We start from the raw sequence: 15,516 nt of genomic DNA, 5'->3' as shown, positions 1-15,516 counted from the left end.
GCATCATTATCACAAATAAATGGACGAATGAGCTTCATCATTGCCGCTTGGGGCAATGGCAATAAGGAAACGCTCATTGTTGACACCCCAGTAGCCTACACAAAGCATGCATTGGACTGAAAATGCAATGTGAGCACCGTCCGATATAACTCGCTCCAACGCTGCCACCGCCCTTTGCATTCATGGTGGTGCTCTCGTATCTCTCGCATTTTTCCCGTCAGCTCCATCTTGAGTGTCGTTAACCCTGGTAACAGAATGTTAGTGCTTTGCGCAGCACATGCATTCGTTTGTGGCATAAGCATATGATAGACACGACAAAAGGCAAAACAATCTAACCGGAGGGTAGTTAAAGCTTAGCATGACTCCCTTTTTCAGGGCACCACTACGCCTTGAGCGAGTTGCATGCTTCCTGCGGCACGTGCACTGGCGGCCACGCCCGCTGTATAAGATCGCGCTAACAAGTGTTACAGAGACGTTCACTTGAAACACAAGTGGCAAAATTTGTGCTTTCTAAAGCCAATTTTTCACAGAAAAGTGATATTTTTCAAGTTCACGAATTTTTCATACTATTTAATTATTTGGGCCATTTCCCAAGTCTCAGTAAGTCTGGGAAAACGGTCAGCGACTGTATATGTTTTGGGGATATGGCACTTGGTCTCAGATAAAAGAACAACCGTGACTGTACCACTTCGTTATAACGAATAAGGAGAGCCGAATACTCGACACAGGAGTCAAAAGACGCATGCTTTAAGCTAATGTGAAAACCAAAGAGTATCTTACAGGCCCCCACCCCCCCAAAGGAAGTGTCAATCTTCTAATTCAACAGGCTTTAAGGTAACAAAAGGCTACAAGAGGGTAGAGCGCCCCATGTGGTAGAGAGAAAGGGGCAAGATTGAAAAAAAAAAAGCTGCACTCAGTCGGCGATCAGCCACCATCCCTGATTTCCAGTCTGAATGCTAGTCACGGGATATGCCTTGCTGGTCCATCAGTTAGCACTGCCAGTCGGAACTCCACCATTTGCGCTGCTCTTGCGTGGAGGCAGTGCACCCCCAGCAGACATGTGCTGTGCAAGCTTTGCTGCTACTTCCTCATCAAGAATCAGAGGTGCTGTGAATGCCTCAATTTCTCAGCAGGGTGCATAGGATTGTGCTGGAGAGCCTCAAAAGCAGTTTAATAGTATCTGCTCTGAAGAAGCAGACGTCCAGAAGCAACTTTTTAAAGAAAGAATGGCCACTTTTGTCTAATTTCATGGCATAAATTGAGCAAGTCCATTTACCACAAACTTCGGATACAACAAACGGAATCTGTGTGACTACGCACAATTGTGAGCCAGCTGGAATGTAAGTTGACCTCCCAAAATCAGATGGCCGAAAAGAAAAGACATTGACAGTTTCATGCTTTGGTTTCGATTGTGTGTCTTTAAATTTTCAGAGCTGAAAAAGAAGTCCAGCTTACAACAGTGCACGTAATGCTCACTGATCAGACACCTGAGACTGCACCTGCTCTCTTCATTCTGTTGCAGACAGACAGCTAAGTAATGGCACACCTGTGTAGCTCAAGATTAAGCAACAGCTTCTTGTGTAACGATCTATCTGCCATTCAGTGAGCCACTCTTACTTGCACAAACTGTTTGCTATTCACGGTAGACCAAAGGCTCCACACAACCATTAGCAGTGCCCTCGGTAATTGTTTCTGTAGTAATGAGTGCTGGCGGTACAGAGACATAGAACCTGCAGTCAAGAAAAAGCTAAGATGGAACCGCTTTCACTTTAGCCTGACATTGAAACAGTGAAAGATTTGAACCCTACATTAGACTGACTGCTTTTTACATGCTACAGCAAAGCTGTGTGCCATGGAATGTATAATGAACTGATTTGAGCTTCTTGATAATTCCAGCTGCAGTTGAGGCATAATTCAGACCATTAACGTGATCAAAAATCAATTCCATTTACTGAGAGGAAATACAGACACGGTAAAAATGGTTTGTGAGGCCAGAGAGGCTCTCTAAGCAACAGCATTAGATGGCAAAGGAGCCAACTACCTGTGTGACATCCAAGACTCTTTAAAAATCGTTAACTGCAATGGCCACTTTTTCTGTGCTCCTGTACGTTAGGGTCGATAAAACTTGTCGGAAGGTCATGATTAAGCAAGGGTTTAGTGAGCCCTTCCTTATACTTTGAAGTTTCGTAGCTTAGCTCATCTATAGCACACAGAAAATGTGCTCATCACAAACACCAGTTAAGGATTTGGGTGGTTGTGCCTGACTTCCTTGTCACTGCTGACCTCAAAGGCTGCATTAGTTTTTGTTCTTGGGCAATTGATACTGTGACGAGCACTAAGATTAAAAAAACCAGGAGCTCCATAGATTAACAACATTGTGAAACTGTGATAATAAATTAAACTGCGAAGCATGTGGAATGAACGAATTTCAACTTTTGCTGGTGTTTGCTGCAAGTCTGCCTATGTTTTCTAGTTTACATTGCATGTGACTGTTTGCAGCGTTAAATTGTAGTCATTTTATAAATGCCATCTGCCTGAGGTATTTATACCCCTGAAATGCTTAAGGGGAACATTACTAAAACAATGTGTGAAGAAGAAGATGCCGGTTCATTATCAAAACAGGATTAGTCGAATCCGGATATATCGAATTTTGGTTATATTGAACTCGCGCAATATCCCCTTGAAAATAACATGTATAGGAAAGCCGCGTCTTATATCGAACTCAATTTCACCGGTCATTCGATATATCGAACTCCACACCATGCACTGGAAAGTGCGCCTTCCCCAATGACGATCGCATCACCCTCGGCCGTTTGCCTCGTGACGTTTTCAAGCCACGCGCGGAAGGAATCAGAGGGGACAAATCGGCGACGGCTGGTCTGGGCAGCGCCGCGCCCATTCCCTAAAGGCGCGCGCATCTGCAGTTATCGTTTCTCGCGCGCCAGCACATGATGTTTGCAAGCCATGTGCGTGGGTGTGCCCATTCTTTTGCTGAGCTATCTCTCTCCTTTCTCTCTCTCCCGGCCTTCGTTAGCAGTAGCACGCACTACGCATGCGCCAGGCCAACTCAGCCCGTTTTCAGACAGACATCCGACGCTTTCTCCAGCGTGTGTTCCGAACCCAACCCTCTGCGCGCAGCGGCTGACGTGGCTATGGCGCCTGCGGACGTTAAGATAAGAAGCAGCAGATCTCTCTCTCTCTCTCTTTTTTTTTTTCGCGAGAGTCATTCATTTTTATCGATGTGCTGTTTGCGCCGCGTAGCGTAAGATATGGCGGCTGCGGATGTTAAGAAACGGTAGATTTTTTTTTTTTTTTTTGCGGGAGTCGTTTATCCTTGCAGGTATAAATCAGCGAAAACACGCGGTCAGCTGCGATCATGACGCCCGCCCCAAGCGCGGCGTGATAAATCGAACCTCTGCCAAGTTCGCTCCCCGCCACAACAGGATATCAAAAGATGAACGCGCCCCGACGTTATCGCTGCGCAGCATCTTGGCACGCTGCCAAGAAATGAGCTGTGAAACGGAGTGGCGCGCGCCATCGACATGCAAGTGAAAACGGTCGCGCGATTTTTGCCGCCGCGGGAACACAAAAACCTTGTTTTGAGCTGCCGCGGTGGCTCGAGCGGCGAGAGGGACACAGTTCCAGCAGGTTGGAAATTTTTCGCTCTGTCACTGCCGCTCGTTGCTGAGATCGCTCAATCGCTTGCACGTGAGCGAGCTGGCCTTAACGCATTTTTTTTTTCAAATTCTCGGATGCAAAAGTGGAGGGTGGGTTCATTACGAGAGTGGTTTGATTACGCGATAAATACGGTATCGTTTTTTCACATCGTAAGTGCCGTCACAAACCGATTTATGTATATCGAATTATCGATATATCGAACTATTTCGCGATCCCCTTCGAGTTCGATATATCTGGGTTCGACTGTACAGTCGAACCCGGATATATCGAACTCGAAGGGGATCGCGAAAAAGTTCGATATATCGATAATTCGATATACAGAAATTGGCTTGTGACGGCACTTACGATGCGAAAAAACGATACCGTATTTGCCGCGTAATCAACCCACTCGCATAATGAACCCTCTCTCCACTTTTGCGCCCGAGAATTTGAAAAAAAAATGCTTGAAGGCCAGCTCGCTCACATGCAAGCGATTGAGCGATCTCAGCGACGAGCGGCAGCGACAGAGCGAAAAATTTCCAACTTGTTGGAACTGCGTCCCGCTCGCCGCTCGAGCCACCGCGGCAGCTCAAAACAAGGTTTCTGTTTTCTGTGTCGCTGCGGCAGAAAATCGCGAGCGTTTTCACTTGCATGCCGATGGCGCGCGTCACTCCGTTTCGGTCGTCGCATCCACAGCTCATTTCTTGGAAGCGTGCCAAGATGTTGCGCAGCGATAACGTCAGGGCGCGTTTATCTTTTTATAGCTCCTCCGGTGGCGGGGAGCGAACTTGGCAGACTGCCCGTGATGGCTTGATTGCACAAGTCTGGTTCGATTTATCACGCCGCGCTTGGGGCGGGCGTCATGATCGCAGCAGCTGACGGCGTGCTTCCCTTGATTCATACATGCAAAGATAAATGGCTCCCGCCAAAAAAAAAAAAAAAAAGCCTACCGCTTTTTAACGTCCGCAGCCGCCATATCTTACGCTACGTCGCGTGTACAGCACAACGATAAGAACAAATGACTCTCGCAAAAAAAAAAAAAAGAGCTGCCGCTTCTTAACGTCCGCAGGCGCCATAGCCACGTCAGCCGCCGCGCGCAGAGGGTTCGCAACACACGCTGGAGAAAGCGTCCCACGTCTGTCTGAAAACGGGCTGAGTTGGCTTGGCGCATGCGTAGCGCGTGCTGAAGGAGAGAGCTCGGCAAAAGAATGGGCACACCCACGCACATGGCTTGGAAACGTCATGTGTTGGCGCGCGGGAAACGATAACTGCAGATGTGCGCGCCTTTGGCGAATGGGCGCGGCGCTGTCCAGAACTGTCCCCTCTCATTCCTTCCGCGCGTGGCTTGAAAACGTCACGCGGCAAACGGCCAAGAGTGATGCGATCGTCTTTGGGGAAGGCACACTTTCCAGTGTGTAGTGCGGAGTTTGATATATCGAACGACCGGCGAAGTTGAGTTCGATATATGACGCGGCTTTCCTATACTTTTACATGGGATTTTCAAGGAGATATTCAGTGAGTTCGATATAACCAAAATTCGATATATCCGGGTTCGATATAACCGAGTTCGACTGTATCACCAAGAAGCATGTTCATTGGTTCAGCATATTACTCCAGGTCGGAAGGCTGTCAAATCAGGCAGCATGCGACAAGCCAGGCAGCTTAAGCTTCTCGGTCAAAATGGTTGCGCAACCTTGCAACTCAGAAATGTGCACTTGTGAGCTGTGGGGGTTACGTGACTGTTTGGTCAAATCGTAGCAGCTGCTAAACAGTCCCACGCTGTTCAATTTCCCAGCCTTGCAACCATGCTAACAAGTGGCCGTGCGATTTTCACAACTCCAGTGAGTCCCTACGGCGCGCAACTTGGAACACACTACAACTTTGGAACGTGGAGAGGAGACTGGGGAGACCTGCCTGAGCTTTAAAATGGTCGGTGTCAGTCACTGGAAAGATGCAGGAGGTAATGATAGAAATAAAGTGGGCCAACACTGGCTGCTTATCAATCACAGAGTACCGCATTGCCTGTGCAGCTTCATTTTCTGAATGTTTTTAAATTAATGAGCTCATTCTGTACATTACCGGACTACAAAGAATGGTTTAAGCACATGGAGCTTTGCATCGAAATGTGGCTGCCTGAGCCTGTGATTTGACAGTGCGCAACCAAATTCTGCAGTGACACCACATTGGGCAAATATTTCATCACAGGGTAACGGACACACAGTGAAAAAAAAAAAAAAAAGAAAACATGAGTATTACAAATGTCTCTTTCCTGTAATCTGGTTCTTTTGTGCACTGTTTATAGGAAGCTTGCATGAAGCAATGTTGTTGTCAGCAGAGCATAGATTCAGATGCAATCAGCCAACTGTTCCAAGAATACATGGGTGCAAGAAGGAAAATCGGGGTAAGTACCAAACTAGTTCTCAGAACTAGAAATTCGTGAATGTATGTGTCCCATAGCACAGTCGTGTACACCTAGCATGAACGGGTTCGCGCCATGTCTGCTTTGCCTCTTCTTCATGGCACACCCAATTTCAGGGCACAGGATCGACAAGGAATCTGGCGACACATGCAGGGGCAGCTCACGAGTAACCACGAGCACCATCGAAAATGACTCGCGATCAATTCACTGCAGCCTTGTTGCACTGCATTGTCTGTTGCCAGTGAGGACTACATGACGGACAGGCTTCGTATACTTTGACTATGGACCATGAACTTGTCTAAGAATCAACTCTTGGTGGACAAGGCATCCAGATATGGGGCTTTGCAGTGTAGTGTGTACCTTGCTGAAGAACTTGACGTCCCTGGAGGAGGTCTTGAAGCTTGTCCGGCGGCTGAAGGGCACACTGGGCCGGAGCACCTTGAGGTTGATGGCTGCCATGTCCAGGTACTGCAGTAGCTTCTCCAGCAGAGAGCTGGCAAAACGCCGCTCCTGGCCCTGCCCGGGGCCCTGGTTGGGGGCCTGGAGCTCCTCACTGGGGGCTCCGCCACGCTCACGACGCCTTAGGGCCTTACTGCTCAATAAAACGGAGGGTCCAACTAGTTGGTACATGTTTGTAAAGAATAAGAGCACAGAGATGAGGGCCAGTGTTGTCCTCTTCCTCATCTCTGTGCTGTTATTCCTTACAACCTTGCTGCTCAGGAGGGGAAACGGCACCTTTGCATAAGTTTGTATTGGTACACTCTGCTGCAGTGTACACCATTAAGGGGCATGCGAATTCTCTTTTCCCGTAGCCTTATTTGCGGAAACATAAAGTGTGCACACTTTGAAAGTGTACCTTGTTTTCTCCCTCAGGCAATGCAGCTGCTAAGGGTGCAAATACAAATGAACAAAAAGCAGACAGGGTAGTGGCAAACCTACAACCCCCACATTCGGAAACACAAACTTGTGGCAAATTTACTCAAACTTAGCATGATCACATTTGTGAGCTAGGGCCTTGACTTTAGGTAAAATTAGAGGTCACTGCAGAAACTGCAGTGGGAGAATGCAAAAGCATTAGCACTGTCCCAACGTTTTTGCAATTTTTACTGCGCAACGTGCTTATTTATTTTATATTATTTTATTTTCTAATTACTACTATCATTAATTACCATCAAATTATTTATTCTTATTTTATTGATATATATTATTAATTACCATCATCACTAATTATCATTTATTTTTTACATAGCCTACTCACTCGTAATCTGTTTACAGGAAAGGAAAGGCACAGTATCTGTCCCACTTTCTCTGTAGATACCTGAACTAGGCTCGCAAGGGAAAGTCACACTTCTACACCGTGCTAAGCCTCCTGGCCTCACTTGTTGTGTCCCTGCTTTGGCCTCACTAGCATTGCCTTAAAAAAAAAAAGAACATGACTGTAGTGCAAGCAGAAGCCATGGTTTACTGAAAATTGGATAGAAGTTCATAAAATATACTTCAAAAATGGCTTTCCCGTAGCTTGCCTTCAAAGAAAAACAGCTTTCAAGCCTAAATAGCATTTACTGCCACAGTTACTAAGGGATGGTTTTCGGTACCTCTTCTATTTCATAAGAGAAGATTACTGCATAAAGCCCGTGCGTCGACCACGCACTTTAGAGGCTTCCTCTTAAGACAAATCGTCTCTCAATTGCTCAAATGCACAACAAATTGTGCCTCTTAGCAACATTTAAACAAGTTGCAGTATTTCCATGCCAATGTCCATTGCATAACGCCCCTGTAAGGAAAAGTGGCTTCACACGTGCAACTGCAATGCAAAGGATGCCATGCACCCAAAGCAATTTATGCGCTGCCGTATAGTATGAGAAAGCTGTCTGCCAAAAGTTATGTAGTGCAACCTTTACACATCCCGATTGTTTCCTCGGGACAGTGTTTCTAATTTGTTCTTGGTCCAATGTCTGATGTGCTTCTCATAGCTGCAATATGCGATATGCTGTTCATTAAAGCATTTGTGGTGCTTTCACTGCTTCACCAATGCTAGTCTAGATTATATTTTTAGTATTTCTTTTTGGTTTCCCACCATGGGCATTAAGTGTGAAACTAGAAGTGTGCGAATATTTGAAATTTTGAGTAAGTTTGTTACTTGATTAGTATCCATATTCAAAATACTAACATTTGGGATGTCTGAATATTCAAAAATTAGTGAATATACCGATAATTCACTGCTTTTTCTGCACTGCGCATTTCACCACAATGCTTACTGTGCAGTGAAGCATCCTCAAAATGCGACAGGCTGTTTTGTAAAGAGGGACCTTCCCGACAGCGTGCGCAAAGCAAAGCACTTGGGGAAAAATTTCATTCTTACTCAAGTTTCAAGCCAAATGCAAACATCCTTTATGCAGGCATTCATTATCGCGTGCCAAAAACTAGAACCAATTATAGTTGCCAAATGTTGTGCTATACTCTTCCTTATATGCTAAACATTTACAAGTAAACTGATGTATACAAAATTATCAACAATGTTGCATCACTGTCATTTCTGCTTTGTGTGTGTATTATTGGTAATTTAAGTGTTCTGCTTTATACCCTATTCATACACACCTAGCTGCTATTATTGTATTGTAGAGAGTGTTACTTCATTATGTAACTAATGCTTGTTTGTGCATACTGCTGTCAACTCTTTGTAGGGTGCGTTGACCTCTGTAAAGCCTTTTTCTGGTTTTTTTGTCGGCACACCCAACAACTTCATGGTGTTAAATAAAATTGAATTGAATTATATAAAATTACTGAGATTCAAATGGTTTTCAGCAGTTTCTTCTATTCTATAATTTGAGCTTTCAGTTACCGTATTTACTTGCGTAATGAACACATTTACATAATGGACCCAACCCCGCTTTTGTCGCTTTGAAATTGAAAAAAAATAATAGATTGTTAGTCGTTGGTGTGTCTCTCCAATTTGTGCCATCAGAGACTACGGCACATTTCTTGGCAGCGTGCCAAGATTCCGTGCAGCGATAAGTGCATGAAGTGCTTATCTTTTGACTATAGGGGAGACAACCTCGGCCAGAGGGTGCTGTGCCACTTTGTGCACCAGCGCCCTCCTTGGAGACACCAAAAAAACATCCACGCAGCACGGCTGCGTCTGCACCTCACTGCATTCGAGCGTGTGTGGTTGTTGCTCTCCTTCTCTTGCCAAGTTCTGGCCGCCATCATGTTCCAAGAAAAGGAAGAACACAATGATTAAATTATGTCACGCTTTTTCTTAGAACCTGTGTGGTAAATGGTAGACTTTGAGAGGCAGCGCTCAACCTTTTTTGTTAAAGTGGCTGTCAGCCCAATATCATAATAGATCGTACCACGAACCGAATTGGCCCTGACAATGCCACAGTGGCCATCAAAGAACCAAGTCAGACTCTAACAACCAGTGTGTCAATCGTATTCTCATACACAGTCCCGCATCAATATCTCAAATACGTCAATCCTTCTATCCTCAACACTGTGCATTCGCTAGAAGGGATTGCACAGAGTAGCTGCACAACTAAGAAGACCCCCACCTGCATCGAAAGTTGTCTTTTTTGCGGCTCATCTCATGGAGAGACCTCGGTCGTTTAAAGGCACATAAGTCACTGATTTCAGACAGCTGGCCGCTGTTGGCATGAACCAAAGGTTAAGCGGTATGTTTCGTGCCATTCTAGGGAGCACGTCCAAAGCGCACCAAAGAAGGGCGCTGATAGCATCCTGCGTACTCGTCACCCTGCTGAAGACAATGCTGGGTGGCAATGTTTTGTTGACCATTGTGGAGTAAACGTCTGTTGGGCCCACTTCAAGTGAGTGGTCCCAAAGGGAAGGGAGCATTCGTTTATGTGTATCAATGATTCTCCATGAGAAGACCGGATTTCGGACGTGGTGACCGCTTCAAGGATGCCTTTCCTCAGCAAGTACACGACTGCCCAAAACGACAGCATGCCACACAAGCAGGATGCAAGCTGCGAGGATGATGCAGAAGAGCCGGCACATGAAGCTCCGCAGCCGAATATGGTTCTTGGATTCTCTCCAGATCATGCCAGCTCCGTCCAATTACTGGTATCCAATTGAACTGAACAGTCTCAAGGCCACTTGCAACGTCTTGTCAAACTGGAGATTATATATGGCGCGAAAAAGGTTGGTGTACTATAGTGTCTGCGGAGGTATTTCCGGCCAAGGTGTACATCCAAGGTTTTCTTGTGTAATGAAGAAACCGTGAATATTACAGTTCAGCCCTGCCTTTGTCCCTTTTTAATTTCTTGTACAAGTCAGTTGCGCACATTTACACTTATGGAATGATCAGAAATCTAATGCGACAATTTTGAGAAGCACTTGGATTTACTTCAATAAGTAGTTTGGTGCTTTCATTCTAACCTGACGTTTCACACATGCGGCCAAATACTAACTTGAAATGCTATTCCATCTTTTGAAAGATAGTCTACCTGAATCAGCAACCATAAATTTAAATATATAAAAATGTAGGAAGCAATATTTAATGCTTTATAGGTTATTCCATGAATGCCCATGCTGTTAATTGTGTTTACAAATTACAGTAAAATCTCAGTGATTCAATCTGGTTGATACAAATTTCGGGATGATATGAATTGGCAAAATTCGCCGGCCAGAGTGCATTATGTACAATGTGCAAAATTTCGGATGTTCTGAACTTACTCCCATGCCACTACGGATGATACGAACGCGTGAACTGCGACCGTAGCTTTGAGCACTACGCACTGCCCGCACGTTGACTCCACGATCACCAGCCACTCTGCATGTACGCATCACAGGCAGTTTGCGGTGACTCGCGGTCCGCACTTCACCGACGTCGCAATTGTCGAGCTCAAGTCGTGAAAAGCTTTTAGTGGCGTGTAGCCCGCAAACCGCAGATGTCATAACCGAAGCAGTTGGCGGCAGCGTATGCGGCGGGTGCGCACGGACGCACATCGCTTTCTTTCTTGTGTCGCCGTTAGCGCTTTGGCCATATTGCTCGTTTTATTCACTCCACAGTGTGTGTTGTTTCGCCGCGGTAAGGCCCTGACATTCTTGCCGCTTTCCGTTGTTCTATTGTCGCGCGCATGAACAGCCTGTTCTCAGCGCAGTAGCGCCTTATGTTTCTCTGTTTTGCTTTTTTTTGTTTATCCGGAATAAACCGGTGTTTTTAAGAGACTGGATTTGTCACTCGTCGGGCGAGACCATGGCTCGCGGACCCGTTTTTTGAAGGCGAGGCCTTCAGAGCATACGATAAAAGGAAAAGGTCCTCTAGTCTGCTAAATGCCCCATGAGTCAAGCAGCATTCTGCGCGTGTTTGACTTGGTCTCCAGCACAATAGCTCCGTCAATGCCCTGCATGCATCGCAGAGCTCGGTAACCACGCTTCACGATACTGTTCACTTGTCTGGTGAGAGCTGTGTACTACTTCATCTGTTCCACAAATTTCTTCATTTCCCCAAGGCACGACGGCAGGCACTCAAAGCAGGATTTGGTACACCACGGTTTTGGCCCTTTCAAGGATCAAGCATCCCCAGTCCCCAAAATGTTGTCATGTGACGTCTTGGCCAATCACAGGCAACGACGCGACCCGCAGTGAGCCGTTGCGCGGGCTTAGTATTTCTGCTGAAAAAAAAAAAGCTATTTCTGCTTTGTTCTGCCTACTTTCGACGTGATATTCGAGTTCGCAGCATGAAAAGCTGTGGATTTCTGCTGAACGCACAATTTTTGCAAAAAGTGCAGCAGTGTCCATTTCATCATCATCATCAGCCTGATTATACCCACTGCAGGGTGAAGGCCTCTCCCATATTTTTCCACTTAACCCGGTTCTGTGCTAGCTGCATCCACTTGACCCCTGCAAACTTCTTAATCTCATCCGCCCACCTAACTTTCTGCCGCCCCCTGCTACGCTTTCCTTCCCTTGGAATCCAGTTTGTTACCCTCAGCGACCATCGGTTATCCTCTCTTCACCCTTTAAGTACCCCTTTAAGAGACGATAACGTTTCTTGAGAACAGTTACAATAAGACCAACATGCCAGTCATCCGATAAAATTGCAGTGCGTAACGAGAGGCGAAAAATGGACACTGATATATGGGACACTGGTTCAACATAATGGCAAAGGAAAGAATTAGGAATGTTATTTGGGCCTCTAGCCATTTTTTTTTTTTTCAGGTTTAGTACTAGTGACCAGACACATGAAAAATAACAAAGTCTGGGTCTGAAGTAGATGGTAAAATCATGTTAGCTGTGCCATCTCTGGAGAGAACACAGAGTGGAAGTAATTGTTCATAAAATCAGCAACTTCGTTTGGCTCTGTAACAATTTCAAAGTTTTTAAAAAATTTGATCAATGTACACACTTTCAGTGCCAAGATACTATTGCAAAAATCTATCTGGATTGGTCTTCATAAACTTTGACAGCATTGTGAGGTAGTTTTTCCGAGAGGATATCAACTCAGACGACAGCTAAGCTCAAAGTTCGTGAATTAATTTGGGGTTTCCAGATTTGCCCTTTTTCGCATGCTTCAACCTACTACTACAATGTGAATTCTAATATAAACAAGTTGAATGGTATCTGCTTTTTTTAATTTTTCATTTTACCTAACGCGTATTAGAAAAGATCATTCACAAACACCTATGTGAAACACATGACGGAAGGATCAAATAAAAACTGCACATTACTGTTCAGAGCAACTAATGAGTCATCTTGTTCTCATCATAAACATGAAGACCCACTAGTGGAATTTTATGCGAGGTTTAATGAGTCTAGCAATGTCTGAATGTGATCAGTTTCGTGAGATAAACGACATAATGAAGAGGTCACCTTTCTGCTGTTTTCCAGATGCCTTAATAAACTCTATCTGCAGGAGGCAGTTTGTTCAGACAGTGTGGTTTTGCTGCTGTCTGCAATCACTGGTAAATGTGCATAAGCACTGCAACATAGATTTCTGAAATTGAATACGGAGTAAACAGTAAGTATACGCAATTCACAATTAGTATTTCCTGGGCAATACACAGCCCTCCTCAAACACAGTTGCACGCCTTTCTTTCTTTGCATGTGGGTGTTGAGCAGTGCCTTTTTTTTCCTTTCACATTACCTCCACCCCCCAGGAAGCACATGTGCAGCCAGATGCTCCCAATGAATACTGCTGCGAGTGCAGTCTCTCTCCAGAGATTGCCTTCACAACAAGCCACCTGCTGATCATCCACAAACAGGGAACCTCAATTGACACCAGCTGCAAATTGAAAACTTATCAGAGCAAAAGCTAAAAATGAATACACAGGCCAAAAAGTAATTAATTCAGCTTAAAAACAAACCACAACCAGTATGATCACACAAGAATGCTCCACATTAAGGGGGGATGAGGGTCTTAAAAACTTTTTTTTTATTTCTTAACCTATCTTGCTGAAAATTTCCATGGTGATATATCTTTGAATGGTGATTCCAAATATGTATTTAGATTTGAAATACCTCATCTAGACATGAAAATATGGCAAGATAATGTACTGCACATAGTGTCTTTTCTTACGGGCCATTACGGCAATTTCTTAATTAAAAAAACTGGTTTTAAAAATATGCTGTCATTTCCAAGAGCCTACTGCACATCCTAAAGCTAAGGAAATTTTTAAGAAGTCATTATATAGGTAATGAATGAATAACAAAGTTGGGAGAAAAAAGACAATGTGGGAGTAATTAGTTAACGTCTGATCTAATTGCTAGTCTATCAGACTTTATCGAAAACGGAAAGCTTTAGGATGTAGCTGAGATTTTAGTGAAAAAAATGATACCAAGTTCAATAAAATCCGTGCATGCAAACATTATGAAAAGTTCCGTAAGGCAAGGCTTTTTACCAAATAAACAAAGCTGAGAAAACTGCATTCAAAGTTTTACTCACTGTGCCACTTTTGTTTTCCAATCACATGGAAAGATTTAATGCTTTAGCATGCAGCCCAGTTATTGGTGAACAAAATGACACCAAATTTACATAAATCTGTTCATGTAATGGCTGTGAAAATCTATGTATGGCATTGGCACTTGACAAAAAAAAGATGCTCAGAAAGTCACTTGCTACAGTCTCTGAATCTTAAATCATTCACATAAGTCCTAGGCAGTAGTCTTGGGTTTTGTCAGGCCTGTGCCTCTTGGCCATCTTCTTCTTCACCTTTTCACTATCGGTGTGACCCTTATCAGACCTGCACAGCCTCTGTTTATCTTTTTCAAGGCTCCTACGAATGAGGCACCTGCCAGGGCTATAACCAAGCTGCTCTGCAACAGCTCTGCTGGTTGCTGCCATCCCTTGATTGAAGCGAGAAACTGCTTCTGCAACAGCCCTTTGAACAGCCAGCAAAGAGTCATGCGTGTTTTTTAGAGCATTGGCTCCAGATAACAGAGTGCAGGCACTCGATAGCATTCTGTGTCATGCCATCTTTGCAGCGCTTCAAAAGGGCCTCGTCGCCCAGCCTGGCAAAAACTGGCTCAAGCACAGTGCGAACATGGCCTGACAGAGGGTTTTTGTGTGGTGGAGGCTCCACCTGGTTTGCCAAAGCACGATTGAAGGCACACCATGAATCAACTCCTTGAGGACAGCAACTGTGATCTGGGGCTTCATCTGTTGAGGTCAGGTGCAACAGCGTAGCTTGCACTGCCTTTTTCATGCCTGCGACGTCGTGGCTATGGCTCCGCAAGGCATACCCATAGTAATTGGTGATCTTTTTTATCTTTTCTTGGGTAAGGTTGCCCTTTCCACCAAGAGATTGCCCTTGTGCCTTCTTTTTCTCAACCAAGTTGCGAAGAGCCGTCCCCATCCGCTTGTGGACATGATTGAGGCAGTCCTTCTTTTCGATGGATATATATCCATACACGCCTTCCTGGGTCAATGCATGAAATGTGCGGCTATCACCATCCGAAAGTATGGTTGTGTACCGCAACCCATTTTTTTTCCAAGGACCTATTGAATAAAATCATAGCTGCTTCGGTCTCCATTCGTCCGGCATTGCAGTCAGTGTTCTTCATACACTTGTGGTTCACAGCCCAGCCACCGTAACCATCATCACTGGGATCAGGTGCCCCTTGGCACCCACGACAGTACCTCGAAAGCGCAACATGGTCCAGTACAAGGCCAGTGTACAGTTCTATAATGCAGCCAACTGCAATATTTGAATTGTGGCCACGCATTTTCCATGTGCCATCAAATATCACGTCTACATTTCCTGTTGTGTTCAGGAAGTCTTTGTATAAGGCCTTCACCACTTTGACACTTGCTGCTTTTGTAGCAGTAGCAACTGCCTGGCAAGCTTTCACCATGGTGTTCATGTGCCCCCTGAAAGTTTTGTGGTGAAGTCCTCGGTGGGAGAGGTTCATTGTTGCACAAAAATCCGCTAGAGCAGTCACTCCCTTCCCTATACTTTGTATGCCTTTCATCGCCCGCAGAT

At 45.0% G+C, this 15,516-nt stretch overlaps 1 protein-coding gene across 1 annotated transcript in view; it reads right to left on the bottom strand.

Annotated features, from left to right (window-relative positions):
* Positions 1-15,516, bottom strand: part of RyR (Ryanodine receptor) — a 1,181,579-nt gene that overhangs the window by 494,493 nt on the left and 671,570 nt on the right. The window contains exon 70 of the mRNA XM_084584752.1: positions 6,437-6,668. Within this exon, the coding sequence (XP_084440878.1) occupies positions 6,437-6,668 (232 nt within the window). The remainder of the gene's footprint in view (positions 1-6,436; positions 6,669-15,516) is intronic.

Source organism: Amblyomma maculatum, chromosome 11 (genome assembly GCF_055883805.1).
Source record: "Amblyomma maculatum isolate TAMU_Amacu chromosome 11, ASM5588380v1, whole genome shotgun sequence".
Classification (NCBI taxonomy): Eukaryota; Metazoa; Arthropoda; class Arachnida; order Ixodida; family Ixodidae; genus Amblyomma; species Amblyomma maculatum.
Note: the sequence above shows the minus strand (reverse complement) of the source record. Positions and strands in the feature narration are given on the sequence as shown.